We start from the raw sequence: 26,410 nt of genomic DNA on the forward strand, positions 1-26,410 counted from the left end.
TCAACCAGGAGATGCTGAGCTGCTGCCAAAACTGGGAAACAGGGTTGACTGACCAGGATGCAGGCAAAGAGGCTGACAGGAGAAGAGAAGTGTGCCAGAGGAAAATACTGCTCCAGAAGACCTGAGGTATTGTTCCTAAAGAGGACAGCAGAGAGAACAGTAGGAAATTAATTACTGGAGGAGGCTTTTCTTCCTACGGCTGTGTACAGAGAACAGGAATACTAAAAAATTCACAATTTTCAACCTTTAAATCTTGCCAGAAAGCCTAACTGCAGTATGCACACACTGTGGGCCAGACTTTATGACAAGCATTTGTACATTAAGGAGTGATTTGCAATTAGTGTACAAGCCACAGGCCTTGGCATTAACGAACATTAGCAAGTGGAGTGAGATGCTTCTCCATGGATAGCTTCAAGTGTTTCTTTGAAGAGTGCTGTTGTAGCAGAGCAATTAATTCAGAACAAGTCACTGGAGATAGACAAGAGGAAAAGCTGAGAATAGATGGTTGGGGAGCAAGTAGGAGAGTGGCTCTGAAATCACTCCTATCTATGAAGGATGAGGACCTTTATTCATGGGAAACTTCTGTGATCACAAAGCTGCCCAACACCCACCTTTGCAGGTACAAGCTGAGCATTGCATGGATTATATAAATATATAACATAAACTAAGACTGTTAGTGCCATATACTTTTTTCTTCGTTGAAAACCATGGAAGCAGGGAAAGGAAAAGACTTGTAGTAGATCTTCCTACTCATAAAGAGGGCTGTTGCTGTGTGGGAAGGATATAATGATTTTACTCATTATAATAATCATTATAGATTTTAATCATTATAGTGGGGTCTGAAGCAGAAGGTACAGACCACATCTTAGAGGCACTTCTAATATACATGCAGGAAAAATCTTGTGCAACTTCAGGATCCAGAGTCTCAGGCTCTCTCCTGAATACAGGCACTTCTGTCTGGGAACTGAACCAAGTTTGACCAATTCTTCTAAAATGCTCTTTTGGAATCTCTTGTGCAAATATTCTAATAGTTGAAGTACTGGTCCACAGAGAGGGAGACCTGAGTGAAAGGCAATCCTGCAGCTGAGGGTCTCAGCTTCTCATTCTGTTGTCCCCAGGTTCTCCAATGATGAGCCGTGAGCATGACCCTGCTCCAAGACTCCTTCTTGAAAACTATGACACTGTACCGAAAAGAGATCAAGTTTTGTGAAGAAAGGGCACAAAAGACAAGATCTTATGATTTGGTACCCACTGTCTGTTTCAGGGCTGTAACTTGCTGTAAAGATGTGTTGGGTTGGTCTCAAGGTGCTTCCACAGGAAGTGGATAGCGACCTCGCCACATAAGCTCACTTTCCAAGCACAGGATTCCTGAGCAAACAGATTTCCTTCGATCCATCCTGTCCAAAGCCTACTTTCACTCGAAAGAGAAGCGCTCCTTTACCAAAGATTGAATGGAGGTCAGACTGGGTCTGATATTGGAAATTTTCACCTTGCTGTGTGAATTCTGTAATTATGGACAGCTTGATTTATGAAGAACAGAAATAACAATCAATCTGGCTGCTATTGTAAATTGGATTCAGCAAAATGTGTACAGGGCTTGATTCAACCTGGAAACTCCTCAGTTTCTAAATAACCAATAAGCTCAAGAAAATCAGCAATTTTAGTTAATGGTGCTGGATAATTAACTCACAGCAATGCAATAGTTTGTTTCCTTCATTTCCAGCTGGGCACATGCATTTTGGCCTAAGCTTTTTGAAAATTTTCAGATTTATGCACCCTCCCTCCCAAATGTTTAATTTCATATATTTTAACTGCAATTGGTACATTGTGAATATGTGGAATTTAGTACAGTGTGACATTAAGGACCACCCATAAGTAACATGTCCTGAGCAAGGAACACACAATTATGTCTCTCTTCAAACAGTACTCTTTGCAGAATTATACCTGTGTCTAATATTTCCTTATATCTATTTAAAAATACTTCCATTGATTTTTCATTTTTCCTTTTAAACTTTCTTCAATTACTTCTGTCAGTCTACTTCTAGTATTTGTATGAATAATTCAACTAAGAACTGAAACTCAGAGACTAAAGGAACATCATTTCTGCTCATCTTCTTTCATAAAATTATTCCAAAATTTTCAATAAAAACCGAACAAAGAACATACTGATACATATTTCAAGCACATAAGCATCTTCTCTTCATTATAAAAAACTTAGAATGAGGTGCTAAGAATATTTTGATGTTGTAATTCAGAAGTTGACTCGACTCCATAAATCCATGGGTTATATTTACATAAATATAAATACATATAAAATATTTTAAAAATGAAAATATGTTAATTACTGAACCTGAAAGCTTGATGTGTTTTAATTTCTACCAAACTTTCTGAGATTTCACAGAGCTGCAAAAATGCTACTGGATTGAGCACATCCACTCAATGGTACAAATGTTCTGGAGACATCCTTTGGAAGATAAAATGATAAAAAAGAAATACTGTACCAGTTGGATCGAAGTCTGGAAAATAATCTGGACAATTCTGAGCAGTGAGCCTTCCAGCAGGTGTGTCATCCCAGCACAACCAGCCATCCCATGTTCGGTTGCAGAACAGACCTGGACATTTAAGAGAATTGCAACAGTTGATTCCACAAAAAGAGTTAATTCCATCCTGAATCACTCTGTTCTAGCCTCTCGAGGATTATTGCTCCTGCAGACAATCAAGTTTTCTTTTTGTAATATATCCTTTTATTATTGTTACACTTAGAGTGGCATTCAGGTGCTACAAGGTACTTGTTTTTACTGACCTGATGTTAGTGGTGTTCATTTTACCAGAAAGTTACATTTTAAAGCATGTTGAACTGAACTTTGAATGTAGAGTCCAATCCTACAAATTTCTCTTCCTGATTCTCTTTCTGTCAGCTCTAAGCATGTACTCTAGTGGTACCAAAGACCTGTGAGACATCCACTTTTCATTTCACCTTTTGCTGCTTAGTAGGTCTGAAAATCAGGCATTTGAAATGTAGAGATAGGAAGCATTTGTGGAGACATCCCAGCAAAAAGCAACATTAGCAAAGACAGGTCCCTGTCAGGCTGTTGCCTCGTTCAACACCAGAGATCAGTGATGTAACTACAAATCCAGTGAAGCAGGTGCAAGACTGATGTGTAGCAGGCAGATTCTGCCTGCTGATGTCTAGGTAGGCATGCTGTGACCCTGTCCTCATCATGCCCCTTCTGGGAAGGTGGTGCTGCTGAGGCTGTTGGATGTTCCCAGCCCCCAAACAGCAGCAATGCCAGGAGGCAGAACACAGCTCATTGCCGATCCCCGTTACAGAGACTGTGCATGCCATGGTCCTCAGAAATTGTGCTCTAAGACTGCTTGTTGTAATGTGTAACATGACTCATTGTGCATTTATACAAGAAACACATTTAACCCCCCCTACACTTCCTGGCTAGCTTCTCTTCAAAATCAGTTTGTGTTGGGGAAAAAATATTTATCACCAAGACCATCAGGTTAAAGTGAAATAGAATGAGAAGATACAATTTAGCTTTTTTTCATATTGGGCCTGAGGAAGTATTAAAATGAAGGCTGTTTTTGAAATAATCGTAATAGAAGAAATAGAAGCAAGTTATTAACATATGGGTAGTTAATTGTTTCTAGAGCTTTTGGAACTATCCACAGATAAACTTCCTTACAGAAGCAAGAAAGCAATAAAAAGACACCTGGATGGTTCCAATTTACACCAATAACTTTTTGTATGTCAAGTAGTTGTTGATTAAAAATAAAAGGCATAAAAATTCCAAAGTTAAGTTTTTCCAGATTAAATCTTGTTCAGAAAATAAATTTTTATGCACACTTTTTCTTCATTAGCTAAGATTTTATGCACATATATTTTTCAGTTATCAAGTTAAATGTGTTGATGTTACTTGTTCACTTAATTAACCAATCATATCAGCAGTTTGTTATCTTGTCATGTTCTTCTATATCTTTGAAATGTATCTGAAAAACTTTTGGGAACATTTTTGTAATATCAAAGAAGAAGAAGAGTAGAAAATGATTGCAATTTGAGCTTGTTTTTGAAAAGTAGTGCCAAATGGAGTTGGAGGGAATATCTAGTTTTAAAGCTTTAAATCATTTGCCTGGCCTGATAAAGAAAAATAATCACATAAGTCAATCTATGCATCAATCTATGCATGGCTTGTCTTCCAAGGTAATTATCAGGATATATATATATATATATATATATATATATATATATATATATATATATTTGCTCACATTTATCTTTATCTATCTATCTATCTATCCATGCATATACACACACACATATATATACACACACTGTGCTGTTCTGGAGGGGTGGTCATGTGTTTCCATGTGCCTGAGCTCCTCATTTTATTTATATCTTCAGTTCAGAACACAACTTCAGTGGTGCTGGCACCATTGTGTAGTCACCCATTATCTTCATTCTGAGTTGTAAATGAATTAAGTGCATGTTGCCATGAACCCACAGCCCTCAGTGGCACCACTTAAATCTAGCTGCCAGCTGAAGGAATGCAGGCACTTCCCTGCTGTCCTCCTGTGACAGCACTGCCCTTGAGAACACGACTAGGAATTCATGTCTTGATACATATGAATTCCCAGCTCATGCTGGAAAATCAACCCTTTGCAACTTAACACACAAGGAAAGTGCAAAAGAAAGGTGAATGCAGTGGTTACTCTCAATGGATGCAAAAATCAGGTGTTTACAGAGCTGGAGACTAAAAGAGAAATCTAACAAGAGACAGTCAGTTACTTCCCCTGCAAGTCCAGCAACTAAAAGGCTTATTTATGCCGGAAACATCATTCCTTCTATCCAATGACCCTGTTTAACTGCTTGTGGGTATTCCTCATTATTCACCTCAATTAAAGCCTATTTTAAGCAGTGGGATTCTCTATATTCATTCCCAAATATTTCTACATAAAGACCTGATTATCTTAACATCTAACTCTTCTTTAAGTCTTACAGAGCCCAGTAAAATTTTTAAATGTCTTTATTCCTGTATTACAAAAAGCCCATGTTATCTCCAACACCACTCTTAGGTTAGGTATTTTTTTTAGTTGTTTAAAATATATTTTCCTTTTAAACTATGTCCTCAGTATCTGTTGTTTACTTGCATAAGTCTCACACTTGCTGTGATATTTTTTTCTCTAGCTCCTCATAGCTTCATTCATATCTTCTGTGAGAAAAACTGATTGAAAAAAAAGTGAGAAAAAGTGAACTCTCAGTCCCAAACAGAAATGCTGATTTAAATGCAATTGCAGCACCACCATTATTTGTCATTTCCCTTTTTATTAATTTTCACATATGTCTTGTATTCAATAAAGATGTTTTATAAACCTCTTTTTCCTATTGTTGCTGCTGAATATAGAATACATGGAACTTGTGCTGGTATGGAGCACAACACCCAGCAGTCAATAGATAAATGGCAAAAAATTGAAACTCTGAGTAGCGCAAACAGAACGTTTATATTTAGGATTCACAATCAGGTGTGACCTTGCTGAGAGGTTCAGGAAAATGTTATTCCCCAAGCAAGAACAGGAGAGATTCAAGCAGCAAAGTACTGAGCCAGAAATACAGGGGACAGAGGAAGGAAGAGCTGTTCATTCCCTGGGCTCCTTCCAGGCTTTTTCCTTTCTTTGCACTTAGGAGGATTCTAAGTAAGTGTGAATTTGATTACTGCTTGTGGAAAGGAGACTGCACCCTGAGGAAGACTATGGGTTAGTATAGAGAAGAAAATATTTCTTTATAGTTATATAACCACACATGGCAAAATACAGATTCTTAAAAAAACCTTTTTACCTTTTTTATTGTATGGAGGAGCTCTGTTCATCCTCTCATAACATTTGAACTGCGAATCTATAATCTTCTGCCGTATCACTGAATTTTCAGTTACTACAGGCTCTAATGTAGGATCAGTGTAATTTACAGTAGAAGAAAGACTTGGAACAATTCTCTGTATGGAAAGGAAAAGCTGTTAGTACAAGTGGATAAGCAAAGAGAATTAAATTTTAAAAAAGTGAGGATCAGAAATTTCTATTACTCATTCTTGAAAGGCCTTTTATTTGTACATATGTTTATCGTTATGATGGGCCTTGCACTACTTATAAAGTAAATGCTGAATTTTATTCGTTTACCTCATGAAAACATAATATTTTAACCAAGCCATTTTTCTTGGTGAAGAGAGGGTCATTAAATACTTGATAAAGTCATAAAAATATTTTAATTTAATTTAGTGTCTGCAAGAGAATTTTCTGTCTTCCCAAAGTTAAACCCATGTATTTCTGTTTACTTGTGCTGATTTAACTCTAGACAGTGCAGACAAAATACCTCAGTGCCACAACCTTTGCTTTCAACTGATTTTTCATGTTTTATGTCACCTGCTTTGAGCTTCTGCAACAGTTCATAGAAACAAGGTCATAGAAACACCAGGTAGAATTTAAACCTTGATAGCTGACCTTAGCTCCTAGTTAAGTACCTACATTTGATAGTCTAAATAGCAAGGTCCTCTTTGATATAGTGGCATCTTCTGAATTATCCCATTCTGAGCTGCCTGTCGGTTAAAGGAAAGGATCACTGCCTCTGGAAGGCAAAGATCTCAGCTAGAGAGGTCAGTTATGTTGCTTTGCCTGCCATCCATCCATCCATCCATCCATCCATCCATCCATCCATCCATCCATCCATCCATCCATCCCTCCCTCCCTCTCTCCCTCCCTCCCTCCTTTCCTCCCTCCCTTGTACAGCTGAGATCTGTGAGCAGAAATGAAAGTGTGGAGCTTTAGTTTGTTCATTTCTGCCTCAATCCTGTATCATGACTCTTCTTTGCTTGAAGGTGATAGCAAAAGATGAGTTCCTCTGCTTCCCCACTCAAAAGCAACATTGCTGTAGCACTTTCCTATCATGACCCTCTGTTTTCCCCTACACTAAATGGTACTAAAGCCATCACAAATACATTCAGATTCATTTGCAGGCTGCTTTGAAATCTAGGACTCTGATAAACACACAAACTTGACCTTTTTAGCAGCAAATGCTAATACAGAGATCTTTAGGCATGCATTTTTAGTTGAACTTAAAGCATGACAGGTTTGAAAGTTCAAATATCAGCTTACTTCTTACATTTTGCTGCCCCTTTTTTATGTCACATCACAGGCAATTGTAGTCCATCAATACATTACTATCCCCCCCCATTTGCATGCTAAACCACCCTTGTAAATACAGGGCAAAACCACAGTGTGTTTGACTTCATTAAAAAAAAAGGCATTACTTTTATCCTAATACTTCTGTACCAAACTATGTCAGTTTAATCTTTTTATACTCTTATATCAAATCAATTATGTTTTTCTAATCTGATCTGATCTGAGCTCATCTCATCTCTTTGGCACAGATGTTTTCAACTGTATACACCTGCTAGCTGGAGGACATGGAGGCAGCCAATCTTGTTGTACTTAAGTAGGTGCTTGAAATAAAGTAGGAAGAATAAGAATGAAAATATTTTCTGGCAGAGATAATTTTATATAAATTTCAGATATATGCATACATCATCCTCTCCCACTCCCCCCAAGATAACTTTGGACAATGAAGCCATTTGGAACATTTCATCTGGCCATCCAAGTGAAAAAATTAAGTACCTAGAAAGTCAGAACAGGAAATACAGAAGCAAAGTCAAACATCACAGGTCCTTTAGTTTTAAAAAGACTAAGGGGAGCAGCTGGAGTCCCCAAGAACCATTTAAAAACCAGCCAAGCAAAATCCTAAATCCAGCACAGAAAAGTGTGGATGAGATTCTTCAGACAACCTCAGCTTTGTCTTAGGCCTTCATGTCCATGTCCATGACACAGGCTCTGGTGCTTCTCTAAAATGATTAGTAGATACTGCATGATAATTTCCCCCATTCTTATTTTGAATAATACCTCAGTTCCAATCTGTTTGTACTTAAGACAGAGATAACAGTTTCATCACAGGATGCTAGGAGGAATTCTGTTGCAATGCCTTTCCTCTAGATAATTTCTCTGCAATTCTGGGCCAGTTTGGGAACACATCCATGTGTGCGATGATGGTTTTGAAGGTTGAAACACAATTTGGACACTAAAGTCACCTTACTCTTATAGATAGTTGCAGTGTGTAATTCCTGAAGAAGTCAGCTCTTATTTGGTACAGTTTAATGAGAATATTCTGATACTTGAAGGTAGACAGTGCCTGTGGCGGTGGATAGATTAAATGTCTTGCATTGTGTACAAAATTATGTAAGAGTGCTCAGCCATTAACCAGGAAGCCCATTCTACTGCCCCTGCACAAGGCAATTGTGGAGCAGCTGAAATTGCCAGCAAAATTTCTACTGCCCACATTTAGGCCAGCAATTCACTCAGACAGATAAAAATATGATTTAGTTGTGTCACTAAAACTCATCAGTGGAAATCACTTAATGGCCTTCAGTAAAATGAAAGCATGTTTGGATAAAAGTTGGAATAATAACACTGGATTTGTAATTGTCTCTGAAATGATTTTTATTCTTTTAAGTTTTGTTTTCCTTTTTTCTTTTTCTTTCTACTAAACACAACGACTCGGATTTTCAAAGTTAATTGCCCAAAAATCTTTCTGGGCACTTTTTATGTAATTGAATAGTTTGTGTGTGAAATCAAATTAAGGGGTTATACATAGGTATGTCACTGGGATTATTCATCTGTGATATGCCTTTTAAATCTACTCTTTCCTTTGATTGCTATTTCTCATTTTTGTTTGCCTAGATTTGAAAAGCTGGCCTTGGAAGCTTGAACACCATTTTCTTCTCCATTTAAATCAAATTATCACTTCAGCAGATTAATGAAATATAAATTTTGTGGCTTGCTGGAGGTGGAGAAGTCATATCCCTGTTTCAAATACTAGATTTTTACCATGCAAAAGAGAATCCCATGTCCATCACCCAGAATTTAAAGCCTGACCTCCCAAAGTCAGTCCAGAGGGCTGATGATCCAGCCTTTATATACCCGCAGTTCAGTCAGACAAGAATTTTGATACAATTTGTAATGTCAGATGTTATTATTTGTTTTAGTCTTCCTCACTTCTTACTGTAGCAGTCAGAAAAAGGCAAATGGGGCAGGAAGACATCTCTGTGTCATTTTTCTCTTTTCAGAAATAGCAGGAGCTTGGATATGGCTACATGGGAGAGAAAGTTTAGTCTGTATCATGTTAATGGGAGAGGTTGGGAATGTCCCATGAATATCTATCTGTGTATCAGAGTTTGTATAAGCTCTTGTGGAATTTATGATTTCAACTCATCTCTGCTACAATGTTTTAATTGTTATGTCAATGTATTTTAGAAATTAAAACTTAAAAGACACATTTGTACCACAAAAAAAGCCAAGGTCAATTAATCTTTGCCTGGCAACTACTTAAAAATATTGAACCTATAGAATATGGAATAAATTTTAAATTTTCAGACTCCATTACTGCACATTAAAAAGCCTTCCCATCCATTCATCAGCTACTTCAGGTGGAAATATAGATGATGTTTATACAATAAAGGAATGCCTCATTCATTTATAAACATTCTTTATTAAGGAGAAATAAATAATTCACAGTAATCAATGTGATCATTGCTTAAAAATGCACTAAATTCTTCAGAAGAAAAGAGTTTAAGTGATGTCCCATGCAGCAGTTTAGCAGCCGTACATATGATGTCACTCCTAAAAGTCCAAGTAAATGACGTCATACATACGACCACCAAGCCACCACGTGACAAATGACTGACATAAGAAAGTGAATTATCATTACAAAGAGAAATAACAGGCTGCTGGGAATGCTGAAGTTCACTTTATACCTAGAATGAATAAAGGATTCTGAGAAAGCAATTTGGCTTCATTATTAAACTATACAGTGCCTTGGTTTCTGTAAGAGAAACTGCTGTTAACCTGTGCCAGGCTGTGCCCGTTTCTGCAAGGGACAATCCAGATAAAGTAAGCATAAGTCTTTCACTTTTTCTTCCCCACAAAATATTGGACATGATGAACAAGCATCCCCAAATATTTTTCTTCTGCCACCAGGGAGCTTGCAGGACACTAACTGTACATGACATTTAGGAAAAGAAGGCATTTGTAGCTGTCTTTTTTTCTCTGCCTCTTCCACTAAATATAGTAATTTAGCAACAATTATTGGTGAGCTCAGACTAGCAGAAATTCTGGATGCTTTAACTGTTTTTTATTGATTTCGACAGCTCAAACATTCACTTGGTAAAATTCTTTTAAAACTGCTGTGTGCAGTCATCTCTTTGTGGATCGCTGAACTCCTATTCTTCAATACATCACATTTTAGAGCAAGAGCTCAGCATGATTTAGATGAGTTGCAGAGCCCTTCTCATACTTTGATTATGTTTGAACTACTTTTCACAACTGTTAGTGTTGGGACAGATAAGAAAACAATTGTGATACCTTAGAAAGGTCATTAGCATACAATATTCAGTAAACATAATCATTTCTATCCATCAGAAGTGTGCTAGGAAGCAGCAGGCAATTTCTTTGGGGAAATACTACAACATGACATGTTTTACTTAATCACTGAATGTTAGAATTTTCCCATACTCTACCTCTGTTGGAGCAGGATGGTAATTATCTCAGCGAGATCCCATATGACTAACATGGCAGATTTTGGCAGCTGTTTACACAAGCATGAGATTATCAGGTACAGTAGATGAAGACAAGGTTGTTGTAATGAAAAGCAAGTCACAAATCTTACAATTCTTTTCCATTTCTAGAAGATTTGCTTACAGAAGAAGCTTTACTTTCATTTTAGCCTGATAAAAACTGTGGGCTAATCCAGAATACTTCATGGATATTTTCTTGCAGCCCTGATTATCCTCTTGTGAGAGGCCTCTTTGCTGCAATCAGCTGCATAGCAACAGCCTTGTTTTTTTAAAAAAGCCAAGATGTAGTCAAAATGTCCTGATCATCCCTGAAACTGGGTGAATAGAACAGAATACAGCATTCCTATTCCTTGGGAAATGATGAGCAGCTTGACTCCCAAATTCTCACACTAATTCTTGCCATGTAAAATATCAGCAGTTTGCTTTCCAGAGCTTCCCTTGTGTGAGAACAGGTTCAGAACTTCTGAATACACATACTTACAGCATGAAGCAGCCCATAAATAGTTACACAGGGAAGTGTACATGCAGAACAGCAGCTTCCAAAGGCATGGTCTAAGGTGATGAGACCCAGGGGGATCTCACCATCCAAGGCTGAGGAAGATCCTGGGCTGCCAGAGGTGCTAGACAGCAAGGAGGCTCAGAAGAAGAGAGACAAAGCAGGCGGTGACAGATCTTCAGCAGCTCTTCTGGCCCATGGGAGATCTGCTCTGGACCAGATGCTGGAAGAGATGCTGTCTAAGCAGGAAAAGGCTTGTTCTCACAGTACCTGCACAGGCGTGGATTTCGGAGATGCACACTGAGAGCCATTGAGCTGAGCAGGAGCAGGAGCCCAGCGGAGTTTGTGGTCATACCACTCCACCAGTGCGTGTTGCCCTCCCAGCTGTGGGGATCAAACAGGTGCACCATGGGCAGCTCCCCCATCACAGTGGCACGTGCTTGACTAATGGTTCTGGAGGCCTGAACCTACCCCACCACAGCTGTATTCCAAAATACACCAATTTATGCAGTTACTGAAAATTACATTTAGGTTTTCATATAATTAATTTTCAATGTTTTGTGAACAGGAATTATTCACGAGTCTTTCAGGTGTTGAAAAGAAGTACCAGACTCTGCATATCTTTGTGATTGAAGCTTGGTAACAATTTAACAGATTTGGACTCAGTGAATGTGCACAATTTGTTTTTCACTCAAAATTAATTTATTTCAAAATAGAATATTGGTCTAGTGGGCCTAATTGAAAATAGTGTGGTCTTCAGCTGCAGCATCTGTTTAGTCCTTACTATGCATATTGTGGTTGGCTCAGGACACAAAATTGGTGTATGTGGGAAAAACTACTTCATCAATCCTCATTTCCTGTGCCATTTGTAGGCACAGTTCTTACTTGACAAAATAAAGTAGAGAATAGAAATCTCTTCTGTCAGTGTCCTGAAAAACTGATCAGTCACACAGGAAAGTGACCCAAAACTTCTTCTTCTTCCTCATTTTCAGAAGTTTGCTGCTGCTGGGCACACTGTGCTGATGCTCCATCTTTCTTGTGAAGAGAAATGTGCACTGAGGACATGAACTAATTGCTCCAGCATACCAGGGCTCACATACTTGAGGAAACAAATCTCAATCACATTCTGTGGCTCTCAATAATTGCAAAAAATTAGAGCATCAGTATAAAGTGAACTATGACATAATGAACAATTAAATTTTCTAGTAGAATTCCCCTTTTATAGTAGATGACTATATGGATGCATTATCCTGCATCCAAAAGCAAGGGAATCCATCAAAGAGTTGATGGATTGTAGGAGTTGCTTGTATTTCTAAATTAGGTTTTGGAACTTCAGGGTTTTTTTGGCAAAGACAGGTTATTATGGATCTGTCCATGGAAGTGCTATCAATTCAATGCAAAAAATTACATGCATAAAAGAGATGGTTTTTATCAGAAGGTACCAAAAGCCCTTGGTGACAAGTCTAAAGGAGGTGGTGGGAAGGAAGTGTCTGTGCACACCAAATAAGTAATTTGGTCTGTTCCAAAAAATTGAAGGGGAGATATGAGAAGAGTCTGAGGAAGTCTTCTGCAAAGCACCACCTCTATAGAGGGCAGGGCATGCTCCAGCTCTGAGACTGTGTTAGGGAATCACAGCTACACTAAGAAAAGAGATTTCAGGTAAAAGTCTCCCCTGCTCAATAGGGGTGACCACCACAGGGGAACCACCAGCACCTACAGTGGGCCAAACAACACAGAGATCCTGGAGCCCAGAGGAGAAAACAAGGACCTCAAAAGGTTGTGCTGCTTTGCAACAGCTCGCAATGACCAACTGTGAGTGCAGGTCACAAATGACAGAATGACAGAAAACCATGAAAGTCATCAAAGAAGGGAGATCTAAAGGGTGTCTTGTGGGGTGGGTAGAGGAGAGGGATGGGAGATGACTCCTGTCTGTTTCACAAATCACCTTAATTACTGTATTTTCCTCAGTCTCAGATAGTGGCTGACATGTCTCACAGTTCTTGGAACAAAGGAGTGATTTGAAGAACCAACAGAGCCGTTTTGAAAGAGAGACACCCTTTACTCATTACAAACAAGAAATAAAATGCAAAAAATGAATGGCTTCTACCATCTGCAGATGGGGAAGTTTTTGGAAAAATGACTGAGGCAAAATATTTTTCATATTTGGCCTCACAGCAGTATTCTGGATAAGTTTCATGAAGGAAAGAAAAGCTTGTTCATGGTCTACTTCTCTGACTGTGGCTTCTTCCTTACCAAAAGGGAAATTAAAACCCAAGAGATGTCAAAGTAGAGCACAGTGGGGAAGGAAGGCACATAGACATTGGAAGCATGAAAATGTAAGTTAAGTTATCCATTGAGGTCAGAATATGAAGTGCTCTTTGGTGCAAAGATATTTAAAATGAATGCAGATGCAGATCTCACTGAAGAGTTTTTAAAATAAATCCTATCCCTGGGGTGCTACAGGAATGAGCACAAGATCTAACATTGCACACATGTTCTCATGGGTGAGAGATTTAAAAGATCTGGGGACAACAGGGCAAGGATCAGTGCTCCAGGGCTGACCTACAATCCCATACTGTAGGTCAAAGCACCTCAAGTGCTCAGAAGTGCTGTTAACAATTTTGGTTATCAGAATATTTACAGTCCTGTCACTTGACTGGGAGCAAAATAAGCTGGATCTAGTTCTTCATTTGGCATTGGCTTTTTATAGGAAGAATTGCTGTTCTTTGTCAAGACCCCTATCAGGCTATGCAGATCAGATGGGATTCAAACCAGAAGAAAGCTGGTCTCTCTCAGGCTCTTTGTTACAGACATCTCTGACGATGGGTGATTTCATAGCCAGTGCATTGTCACATGCACCCTTGTAGGATAGGTAGAGCAGCCTACCCAAATGGTCACAAATGCCAGAATACTCTAATATACCTCAGGGTAGAAGACTGCTCTCATGCATGGAGATCATTCCTCAAATCATTAACTACTTCTGGACAATTTTTTTTGGGACCAAGTTAGCAGAAATGTATTAACTCTCTTCAGTTATTTCTCCATCTCTTCAGCTCTTCTTTGATGAAGGGTCCTAATCCTGAACCATGAATTCAATATTTTATTGAAATAATGTGTTTGCTGTTCTCCTGGATTCTCCATGATCTAATTTAATTGTTTTCTTTTTATCTCCTTCTATACATCATTCTCTTACTGTTCTCTACTTTCCTTTTTATCTATATAAATTTAAGTGGCAAACAGCATTGTAGACAAACTCTGCTAGGCTGAGAGGAAAGGTACAACTCAGTAAGTAAACCTGGTAGAGCACTTGCTTATGGTCTCCAACATATTTTCTACAGCATGTGAAAATATGCTGTTTGGTGTATGTGGGAAAAACTACTTCATCAATCCTCCTTTCCAGGGCCATTTGTAGGAACAGTTCTTACATGACAAAATAAAGCAGAGGTTTCTTTTGCTTCTAGAGCATGGGATTTGATGAGGAGATGCACAGAGATATTTCACATTCAGATGTTAAAGAAGAAGATGAGAACTAGAGAAGCAGGAGAAGCTAACCAAGAAAACACAAGAAGAAGAAGAAGAAGAAAGTTTTCTTCAGGAGCACAGAGCTAGAGTTAGATGGGGAATAAGGTGGCAGACATCATGCAAATTACTTGTACCACATCAGGGTAGTGAGGTGCTTGCTCCCAGCAGCATCATTCAGATATATGCTGATCATTCTGTAACTTAGGCTCTGGGCAGTATTCTCAATTCTGACTGCTTGTAATGTCTATGTTTTTATGATGATCAATAATAATTTGAGTTTTCACAAGTAGAGATCAGCAAAAGGATTCAATTTATATGAGAGGTATTTAATCAGGCAGAAGTTAATTTACTACATGTTTAGAAACACAATTACTCAACAATGTTGCATACATTAAAATAAATGTAATGTTGATATGAAACAGTTGAAAATAACATTTGAACTAATAAATAGATTTATAAGATTATTTTTCATTTTGGTTGCTTTCCTAATAGCAGATCAACTATAAACAGTGAAAATCCATCACTACTTAACTCAGTTTATTTCACAGAACAACATTAAGGGCAGTTTTCAAACACACATGTTCCCATGATATGCTGTAGCCTGTAAAACACAGAAATGAAAAGTCATATGCATAACCCTCTTCAGACTTGCAGTTCTGTCTCACCAAGAAACAATGCTTTCAAGTTCAAACTTTATTAGATAACCTTATTAATCTTCTTTTGAAATTTATTAGTAAGGAAACTTTTCCTTCACCTGTGGAGTATAACAAGTATAACTTGGTACTCATTTTTCTCAACATCACCACAAGTTTAAATGCAGCAGGTGTCGTGAGCAGTTCAGTTTTCTTGTACTTACAGTTAGAAGGATGATGAGTAAGAAATAACTCTGGGTTGTTTTTTTCATTGTGGAGTCTTCTTGGAGAGACACGCTGTAGATGACCCTTCTGGGAATTAAACAACAAAAATAAAAGCATTATTGGACTTTTCCTTTTATGATAAATTCCTTGTCTTTGTGTATGAGCATATTTTTAGACTTAGTCTAGACTCTGTGTGCATGGTTTTTTGAGCACCCCAGCCTTACATGTGCTCAAGTTTGGTCTAATTGGACATTGGTACACTTTAAATTTAGTCTCCTCTGTGGATCTCTGGTCGTGAGTACAGATGGTATGGGGTACAGCTCCATGTTACTGGGTCACCAGCAGCAGATCTGTGTCAAACCCTGTGTCTTTGTCAGCTGAGGCTACCTTGGTTGTCCTTTTTCAGCTGCTTCTAACCTAATATAGAGCTGCAGACCTATGAACAATCTGGGTATTTTAAACCTGACTTGCAAAACCCAGAAAGATCCAGTTTGCAAATAAGTGTTATAGCAGCTCAAAAGACATGTTTATGAGGCTAGGGAAAGCCAGAGTTTGAGTAATCTCTAGCTAGGTGAACAAGCCCGTGTGGCAGGAAAAGAGAAACTGGGAACAACACGGTGGGGTTGCACGCTCCATAATGCAGCTGGGTGGCAGCGCTGTGGATAGACAAACAGCAGTGTAAGCCTCAGGCCATGGAGCATGACTGCTTAAGCACCAAGTACTGGGAAAGCAGAGCATGGACACGACTCCACAGGTTTGAAGGGAACTGGATCAGCAACTTTTTGGCTTTCTGGGTTTTTCCTACATCAACACATATCCAGCCTATCTGGAAAAAATATCCAGGTATAATCTTAGTGCTTCACAGTTGTGGGAGTTCAAGCAAGTGGAGCTCTTTGCATTAACATATCATTTTAAGTTTTACATAAATGTAAGTTCTCTATTAAAGTGAGAAATGCAGCCTTTGTCAAAACACATTGTGCCTTCGGGTGTCTCACAGACCACTCGTGGTGTATGTGCTGAGCAACACAGCACATGTGGCTGTGATCACCTTCAGTCTGTGAGTGCACAGTGAGCACTCACACACCTTCATTTTTCAGACAGCTTAAAAACTAGAAGTTAGGTGTTTTTTACCTGGACTAACAATCCTGTGAGCACCCTACACATTTGAAACCCATGAATTTAATGAGAAAAAGGCACGGGGTCTTGGATGCTTAGTCTAGTTGACATGCAGTGAATAACACAATAACTTGTGTAACATTTGTCTCAGCAACAGAATTGTAACAGCTTTTCTCATCTTTAAATGCCTGGTGCCTGGTGCCGGTGGAGATTGTGAACTGCATCTCGAGTGTGCGCTATGTTAACAAACTGAAACTATCAGCCATGTCAAATAGGCAATTTCAGATTTACACAGAGGAAATGACCAAATAATTCTGCTTTATTGATTCATTTGGATTACATGGGAGCTGCCACACTTGGTACTTCATTTTTCCATTTAAAACCAGTCAACAAAAAGGGGTTATTTTACCTTAGGTTTCCCTTTAACCAAATCTTTTCCAATAAACCAGATGAAAATAGGAAGAAAGTAGCTACAGAATTGTCTGTGTCTATTTTTAAGGTAATCACAAGTTTTCTAACCCCCACATTACATATCTGAGCAGCCAATGTGATCATACACACCAATGAGGAGACTGAAGATGGTGGTTCTTAGACTGGGTAATACAACAGAGACAAGTATACTTTGAAAAAACAAAAACAACAAAAAAGCCAATAAATATGCTTTGAATAATAATTATTTATCTAGGACTTTAAAAATATATGAGCCAAATTATCCAGAAGATTTTCAGGAAAGGCTGAACATTTTATGAAACAAAAGATAGTAAAGCATCAAAGAAGTTAGAGGAGTTGATTCCTTCCACCTGCCAGGGCATAACTAAGGAGGAGGGTGCTGAGGTATCTGGCTGAGCACTGAAACAAATCCCATTTGTATTACATGTAGATATGGGTGGGAGTAGTGCTTCTGCATCCTCTAATGACTGTAAATTGAGGGTGGTGCCTACTTCTTGTTAGTAGCCAAAAAAACCCCAGTAGCTAAAACCCCCTCTAATTCTTCAGAGCTTAGAAAGCCATTGCTAATGACCCTCTTGGATGCTGGACAAGAGGTTTTATGAGGTTGCAAGTAAAAACAAATAAAATGTCAGGAAGAGATTAGCAAAGTATTTCAGCAGATTTGTTGGCAGAAAAAGTGTGGAATACTTACACAAACCAGACTGTGTAATTAGTTTCAAAAAATTTAGTTTCAGACTTTTGCAAATGTCTTCTATGAAGTATTTTAGCCCAAAATGTAAACAGCGTTATGTGAAGGGTTGCATACCAAGCAATTCTGGAGTTCAGCATCTACAGGAGCCTCTGTACCTTGTTGCATTTTTCTGAATTTGGCAATATTATACTATTTTACCCAGAAATAGTACCTGAAGGAAAAGATTTTATTCCTTTGCACCACAGGCTCTCCAGATACAAACAGTGGTTAAAGGAAGGGGTTTAGAAATGGAGGAGATGGTGAGTAATAACAGCACATCTGCCCCTGCATAGATCAATTTAAGCTTTTGTGGAATTGAAATGAAAAGTGACTTTTATGCTTTTGTAACGAAAGAAGAAACAACACATGCAATTATGCTTTCACTTCAGCCATAATGCAGGACAGAGAATGGATCACACCATGACTCTGCAAAATGAGTTCATTGCCTTCTGTCACTATTCAGAGGATACACTCTTGAAATAATCTCATTATTAGAAAACAATGATTGCTCGCATAAGAATTATGTCGGGCTCTCAGCACCCATCAGAGTATCATAGAGTGGTTTGGGCTGGAGGGGACCTTTAAATATCATCTAGGTCAAAACCCCTCTGCCATGGACAGGGACACCTTCTACTAGTCCAAGTTGCTCAGGGCCCCATCCAGCCTGGTCTTAAACACTTTGGGGGATGGGGCATCCAAAACTTCTGGGCAACTTTTTCCAGGGTTTCATCTCCCTCACAGTAAAAAATTCTTCCTAATATACAGTCAAAATCTAACTTCTTTCAGTTTAAAACCATTGATCTTTTCCTGTGACTACAGACCCTGGGGAAAACTTTTCCCTATCTTTCTTGTAAGACCCTGTTAGCTACTGAAAGGCTACTATAAAGTCTCCCTAGAGCCCTCTCTCCTCCAGGCTCAAGACCTCCAGCTCTTTCAGGTTTTTTTTTCATAGGAGACAGCTCCAGCTCTCTGATCATCTTCATAGCCTCCTCTGGACTCATTCCAACAGCTTCACATCCTCTTGCTGGGGGCCTCAGATTTGAGTGCAGCACTCCAGGTGGAGTCTCATCAGAGGCAGCAGAGGGGCAGAATCCCCTCCCTCGATCGACTCACCACGCTGCTTTGGACACAGCCCAGGATACAATTGTCATGTCACAATGTTCACACTTGATGATGAAGGCTTTAATGTTTTTTAGTTCTTACGATTTGAAATACTGAAGTTGAATTCAAACCTTAAAATTCTGAAGCAATTCAGGATTTTACTAGCTCTGCTTTCAGTAATGGATAACAAGATAAAATCAGCAGTATTTTAAAAAACTTGCTAAGTGCCAGAAAACATTACCATGTTAAAGTCAAATATTTCCAATCTGTGGAACAAAGAAGGAGAGAAAAACCAGAAAGCTGTGCAACAAAGCAGAGGAATAAAATCTGTAGCACAGTATTCCTGCTATTCGGAGTGCTGGGAGAGTGGGACTAAATGAAGCAGCTTTGGCCACTGGTCCACATTCAACAGATGAAAGCAAGCACACTGCAGGAATGCCTAGTTCATCACTGAACATTCCTCAAAGCAGAGCACTTCCTTGCCATTTTGCTGCATCATTATGAATCGCTGGCTTAGCATGTCACACAGTAGCACAGTATAATTTTAGCCTTTTAGGCCCAGCTGCCAAATGTCTTTTGAAAAGTGCTTGCAATTTCTGGAGGACTTTGCAGCAGTGCTTGTACAATAAGAAAATATGCAATTATCAAATCTTAGAGACAGTGCAGCTTGGACACAGCCAAAAGCTTGGGATGAATACTACCCTGCTGTAAAACAAAGGTTTCAAAAGAATTGCATACATTTATGTCAGACTAAAATCTTTTGCACAGCCTGCAAAATTAAAGCAAAAATGTAGAATTATTCTCTCTATATATAATATTTTAATAGGTAATACAACTTTCACAGTCCTTATCACCTTTGTGGATAAGATTTACATTAGTATAATTTAAAAAGAAGAATTGTAAGGGTAGTGCTAAATACACATTGCTAAAGAAACCGAAACATGCTACACAGTTTCAGTCAAAACTTTCAAAACAAAAGGAAAAAGCCATATGCATGGTTGCCTTATAACTTTGGCTGGAATACCATCCCAAATGTACTGTACATGCAGCCTAGACCTTACATACCAAACATGCCTGTCAAAGTATTTAAAAATACTTAAACAAATACTTGAGTTCAGTGGAGCAGGAATATAATGACAAGGCAGACCTGGATGGACTTTGGAAGCACACATAAAGAGTTAGGGAGAAGTAAGAAAAACTGCAGGGTAAGAGGTGAATGTAAGGTAATTTTTCCAATTACCAAATTCTTTCTGTATCACACAAAAAAAAATCTTCAAATAATTGGATAAATGTAACATCATACATTACATTTTCCCCTCTTGGATCAACATTTGTTTTGGTCAATCCTCTCTTGATTTCACATATTAAGTTTTTTGTTATTTTTTTTTCTTTTGGTTGCAGCACATACTGCAAAGAAAAATAGTTATTTAATATTTATTTTCAGCCAGTTCCCTCTCAGTTTTCCATTCAATCCTTCCTCAGGCAAACTCCCACTGGCCTTTTTTTTTTTTTTTTTTATCCTAAGCATACATTCCTATAAATTATTAGAAGTAAGTGAATATTTTATGGGGTGGGCAAAAAACCAAGAAAAATATTATAAGTTCTTATTACGTCAATGTTTTTATATGAGTCATATAAAGTGTGAAAATCCTGTGAATAGATTGTTTTAAATCAAATGCACATGACATAAATTTAAAGCATTTTGTTTTCACTTGGCAGAATAGCCTATGCTACAGCTGGATGTAGGTTTCAATTCTACCTCAAAAAATATGAGCCTATGTGGAAATAATGCATTTTTCTTGAGTCTGGTTCTGATTTTATAGCAGTTTTGCTAATAATGTATAAAAATCTCGATTTTGATTTGAGGTCAGGGTATATAATTGTTGATCTCTAAGGGTTGTATCTAAAGCATTATGAGGGTATTTTAAATTCTATCATAAAAGGAAACATGTTTTGGGACATTCAAACCCTCTTGTGACAGTCTCTGGAAAAGGCTTTGAGGTCTCAATTAACTTTTAAAGACACAATAGTTGGTTTACCTAAAGATTTTTTACCTCTGCTGATACATCTTGCTTTACCTATGCTCTTAAATTATTATATCTACTCCAACACTGATACATCTGTATTACACCTACCCTAAAATGAGTAGAAAAGTGACTCAAAGCTGTCACTGCATTTTAAACTACTTTTACACCTAATCTAAAGATGAATAAAGATACAATAATGTAGTGATTGATGGAGATATAGAAAAAAAAAGGTAAATCAATAAAAATAAGATTATCTGCATCAGTTATTACAGATTATTTGAATATCACAGCTGTAGTGCTTGGATATTTTGTTGTCCCTGTCAGGAATTATGGCACCATTACTATAAAAGGTTAAATCGAATGTAACCATCTAAATTTCCGTAATTTCAGAAGTTCAACAGGGCAATTTACATATAGTAAAGTACTATGAACTGACATTTTCCCAAGAGGTAGTTATTAGCAACTAAAAATTCTGTGGAAGTCTTCCAGACTAACATACATGAAGAGATGTACTTTCAATGATAAATAGGCAGCTGAAGTTCACAGCGCTTAGGTTAAAATAAAGGGTAAAATGGGTCTTTGCCAAGACCTGCAGAAAGAAGGTTACTGTTTTCTTCCGTGGTTTCTCTTTTTATCTGTAAATTAGAGGGGATAAGTGAGGAATACAGATGAGGGAATGGGAATCACCTCAACAGTGAGAGAAGTCATTACTGGTGTAACTCACTCATATTCTACAAGAAATTTTTATAAAAAGCCTTGGCTCTTTGTCCTAAACATTGCTCTGGGCTTGCAGTCTGGAGCCCAGGTTCATCCAAGTGTCCCAGAGGAACAGCTGAATCCAGATGAGACACTATTTGCAGGAAAACAAGATCAGGAGATGGCTAAAATAGATGGTGGCTGAAACATGTGAATGCACCTTGTGAACTGAAAGGTCAGTCATTGCTCGCTACCAATATTTACAATGACCTTTCAGGGACACCAGCTGCCAGCCATGCAAACAGAAGCTCTGGTGACCTCTTCCTCTGCGTATAAATATTAATAAGCAGAAGAATTTTCATAACCACTTGTGGGGTTCAGAGTCTCAGCAATATGGTCCACAGATCCTAAATACACATGGTTAAGAATGACCAACCAGTTATCACAGAGGTTTCACTGGAACCCAAGTATTCAGGTCCATGGAAAAAAAGCTACATTTTCTGTCAGATCAGTAGTGAATGTAATATGTAAAAAAAAAAAAAATAAAAAACAAAAACAAACAACAAAACAAAAGACCGAGAAAAATGGTGAAGCATGAGAAAGCTGTACAAAGGAGAAACAAGGTCTTTCACCACAACCTTCCCAGCCAGGAGGAGCAGAGCAGAGGCTTTGGATCTGTAAGTCTTTATCTATCTGCCAAGATGAGCTATCATGAATATGTTCTTGAGAAGTTAGTGAATTAAGCTTAGTATATTAACCTGCATTTATTGAAGATCTCTTCTACCCTGCATTCTGAGGGCAACAATGAGAATTTAGGCTGACTCTCACTGATTGTCATTTTGCTTTTGCTGTCCATTGTTCAGGGAGTAAGATCAAAGCCAGATCCTCAAAGTGTCAAGGTTCTCACTGCCTTCAGGAGAACTGCCCTTCTGTGAGCCATGGCTTTTTCTTCTTCCATTATGCATGTTGAGTGGAGCTCTGAGACAGCACTGGGAAGTGAACCAACTCACCTTGAAAAGGAAAATGGCCTAACATGGGAATGATTTCTTGTCACTTATGGTGGCTCTTCAGAGCCCATTAAATGGTATACTGATTTTTCTTTTATTAGCCTCTTGGCAATGTCACTGTCTCATTTGATATTACTGTTATTATTTTATATTCATTTATTTGATTTTGTTGTCTTTTCATGTGTTATTTTGTATATGGCATTCTAGTCCAACAAAAAATGTGTAGCCTATTTTTGTGGGCACCAGTGGGGAGCAGGGCCTCTCAAAAGCATCTTGTTAGCCAGGGTCAGTAAGACAGGCTGGGGGTAAAGCATCGTGTGGTCTGGCTCCCACCTGCTCCACTGTTAGCACTGGAAGCCCCTGGGGTCGCTGCAATTCTCAAGCAAATCAGTCGAAGGCCAATTACAATCACTAATAATGTATTTCTTAACTCCAAATGCTTCCTTATGCCAAGGTTTGCTTTTGGTAAAGTCTTGATATACACTGGCTGGAGAATGTCGTTAGCAGGGTTTTATTTTGCTGGGGCAGATGAAATTAATTTCTGGCTCCGGTACCCAAAAGATTCAGAACCAACCCCAGAATGACATCTGAAGTCACTAAGGACAAGCCTCCAAGTTTTGAGTCAGCTGAAAACATAGAGTCAATTTTCCTTTCTGAGCACATTCCAGACCCATGCAGGTGCCAGAGGACTGCTCTTAGTTTAGCACATAGAGCTGGAACTTGGATGCTTATGTAACAGCTAGGCTTAGGGTTTCCCCAAATCTTCCTACCAAATCCAGCCGCAGAGACAAAGGATAATCTGGATCACAAATGATAAAGTTAAACAAGAAAATAAATGCCTCCAATGTAGCAGCCTATTTGTAAGACTTTTCAAAATAAACCCCTGGAAGTAGTCTGTAATTCTCACCAAGATTTTTCCTCTTACAACATAGGTTGCCAACTTTAGTATTTATTTCACTGGCAGTAAATTAAAAGACTTGAAACTTTAGACTTTCTGTGATGTTAAAAACTTCAAATATCCATCCATGATCTAAAGCTTAATGTGGAAAAATAATAGATGGTCTCTTCCATAAATTACATTGCCAGACAAAGTACCTTCATATGGAAAGTACTTCATATAGCAGACAGAGGATGAAAGGGGAGCACATTTGGATGAGTACTGAGATTCAGAAAAGATTTCTGATGGCTCTGGAAAGAACTCAGAACAGTCTTTTCAACAGCAGTTACAGCTGACCTTGCTTCTCATCCTGACTGTCTCATTAAATCCAAATGTATGAGTGTCTATGGGTATGTGTGTAAACTTCTGCAGTGAGGTATAAAATTTCAAGATTTAGGGAATTTAACACAGCCTGGCTATTGTGAGATGGCTATCATGTCTTTTGCCCCTCTAGTGTTTATTTGGCCTTCTGGTGATGGAAGGATTTCAGGCTCTTATTTGCTTATTAGTAACTTGAAGCTTTTGCCTAAAGCTTGCCAAGTATTCATCCTGATGAAGCACTTGACCTTTTTATGAAGTATATTTTTCAGACACCACTAATTTAAAAAGCACCTAAAGAATATTTTTTTCTTTAACAATCAAAATATTTTTAGTTATGTCTGCATTTTGGATCTTCTGCACTGTACTTAGTGCTTCACCAAAGAAGTGAGTGGCCCAGCTCTGGTTTCTTAGAGTAAAATCTGGATTTACATATCATATAGCTCAAACATTGCAAATACACAAGCAACACTGCAATGCAAAAGCCATGTACTTTATTTGTGGACTACAAACAGCTTCTGTGTGTTTTTTTTTCATTATTAAGATAAAAATATCCATAATATTTTAAGTATTGGGGGTTCTTATTAATTCATTTTTTATTAGTACGTGCAAGAAAATGCCACTTTTTTAGCCCTATTCAATGATCCCATTTGAGCAGGTGTTTCACAAGGAAAAGAAAAAACAATTCTTTGATTAAGGAAGACATCACTGTGAAATTAATAGTGCACTTTAATAGTACAGTTCACAGCAAAGACACAAATAGCAGAACGTGCTTTACTGTGCCTATATGTCCTAAAACAACTTCTTCCAGGCCTTATAGTCATAGTTCCTTTTCCCTACATTTAGCATTTTCCCACTATCCTTTGCTTCCTTTCATCCTTGCATTTTTTCCCAGAAGATACTATTTCCATAGTCCATTAAATATACCCATAATGCTATAATGATAGCACAGAGTTCCACAGCATAGAATGGAAAATCTGGTGTAATATAAATTTATTTTACTTTCTGTGAATATTGTGCTAACTGCTTCCCATACTGCTTCAGTAAAACACTCATATGGAATTTATCTCAAAGCTTTACATCCTGTCTAGCTGGCTGTATTATGTCTCAAAATCCCCAGCCCTTTGTTATAGAATTAGGATAGGCTTCTGGAGTTTTGGTTATATATTTCTGCTCCAGGGATCACACCATGACAAAGTCATTCAACTTTAATTTCCCTCTTAATAAAAAGAGTTGGTAATACAGGTTCGAATCATGAATCCCACAATCCCTTTGAAAAGACTTCAAAAGAAACAGCAAAAATGCAAACAGCAAAACAAACAAACAAACAAAAATCCCCAAGCCAAAGCCAAAACAAACAAACCACTCTAAAATGAACAAGCAAATTAACAACTCCACACAAGCTACTTTGGGAAGTGAGTTCTGAAAGAACCACTGTAAGAGGGATTAAATGCATTCAGATTGTACAGTTCAAACAGCTGGTAAGCAAAGAATGACTCAGCCTGTGCATCCATCTGGGTCAGCCTTGTTTAGGCACAGCTTCAGAAATACTCCCCCCAGCAAGCTGCATCTGGGCACCCACTGCATCCTATCACCAGCATGCAATTACACATTGCTACACAGACAGAGGCGCTGCTGGGCAGGGGATTGGGTACATGCTGTTGAATACCTTTATGTTAAATCTTTTAATTTACTGCAACCGGTATAAAATAACAAACATTTGCTTGTTGTGGTTCCTAGGTATTATCAATGCATGAAACTCCACTTTTACTCCAGTGTCATCAAAATATGGAGAGTGGTCAATGACAATAATCAAATGTGTGGATTTTGCTGGTTTGAAGTGTTTTAGTCATGACAATAATTTCTTCATTGATCTCCTGTAATCATATTGATAGTAATGGGAGAGGATGTGAAAAATCATACTGCTCCTATGATGCAACAACAGTTGCTCCTTGAATTTTTACATTAACTCTTGTCCTGCCATACATCTCTATTGAATAATTCTACTAGATTTGCTTGCTTACTTGATATTCAGACTAGAATAATGGGACAAAATCAAATAATGAACTAATTTTCTGACTCGCATAATATGGTTTTATACCAATTCCTTCTTGCGTGATCTGATCTACGTCCAGCAAAACCAGCTTTTGGTACAGCACTTCAATGGCACTTAAGCTAATGGGCAGATCTTGAATCCTGCTCTTGGTATAATTTTTCTCAGTGGATCTAGGTTTTGACTCAAAAGTTTTGATATAAGATTGTTTGGTAACTTCATTTTTGACGTCAGGTTCTTCAGTGTGGGAATTTAAGCATTGGATTGCAGCATTTATAACAAATGACTACATGAGATAGTGAAATACAGACTGTGAGGCCTAAAATAGCTGAAATAGGCAAAATTTTCTGGGAGAAATTGTTGTTCTGTTTATTCTCACGTGAATCAATGAACTCAATTAAACTGATTTTTAAATGAAAAATATTTT

At 38.1% G+C, this 26,410-nt stretch overlaps 1 protein-coding gene across 1 annotated transcript in view; it reads right to left on the reverse strand.

Moving 5' to 3' along the window:
• CALCR (calcitonin receptor) overlaps window positions 1-26,410 on the reverse strand; it is a 148,276-nt gene that overhangs the window by 51,214 nt on the left and 70,652 nt on the right. The window contains exons 2-4 of the mRNA XM_053994417.1: window positions 15,548-15,635; window positions 5,840-5,993; window positions 2,502-2,612 (exon numbers count right to left, since the gene is read on the reverse strand). Coding sequence (XP_053850392.1) covers window positions 2,502-2,612; window positions 5,840-5,993; window positions 15,548-15,595 — 313 coding nt within the window. The 5' untranslated portion in view covers window positions 15,596-15,635. The remainder of the gene's footprint in view (window positions 1-2,501; window positions 2,613-5,839; window positions 5,994-15,547; window positions 15,636-26,410) is intronic.

This window comes from Vidua macroura, chromosome 1 (genome assembly GCF_024509145.1).
Source record: "Vidua macroura isolate BioBank_ID:100142 chromosome 1, ASM2450914v1, whole genome shotgun sequence".
NCBI lineage: Eukaryota > Metazoa > Chordata > Aves > Passeriformes > Viduidae > Vidua > Vidua macroura.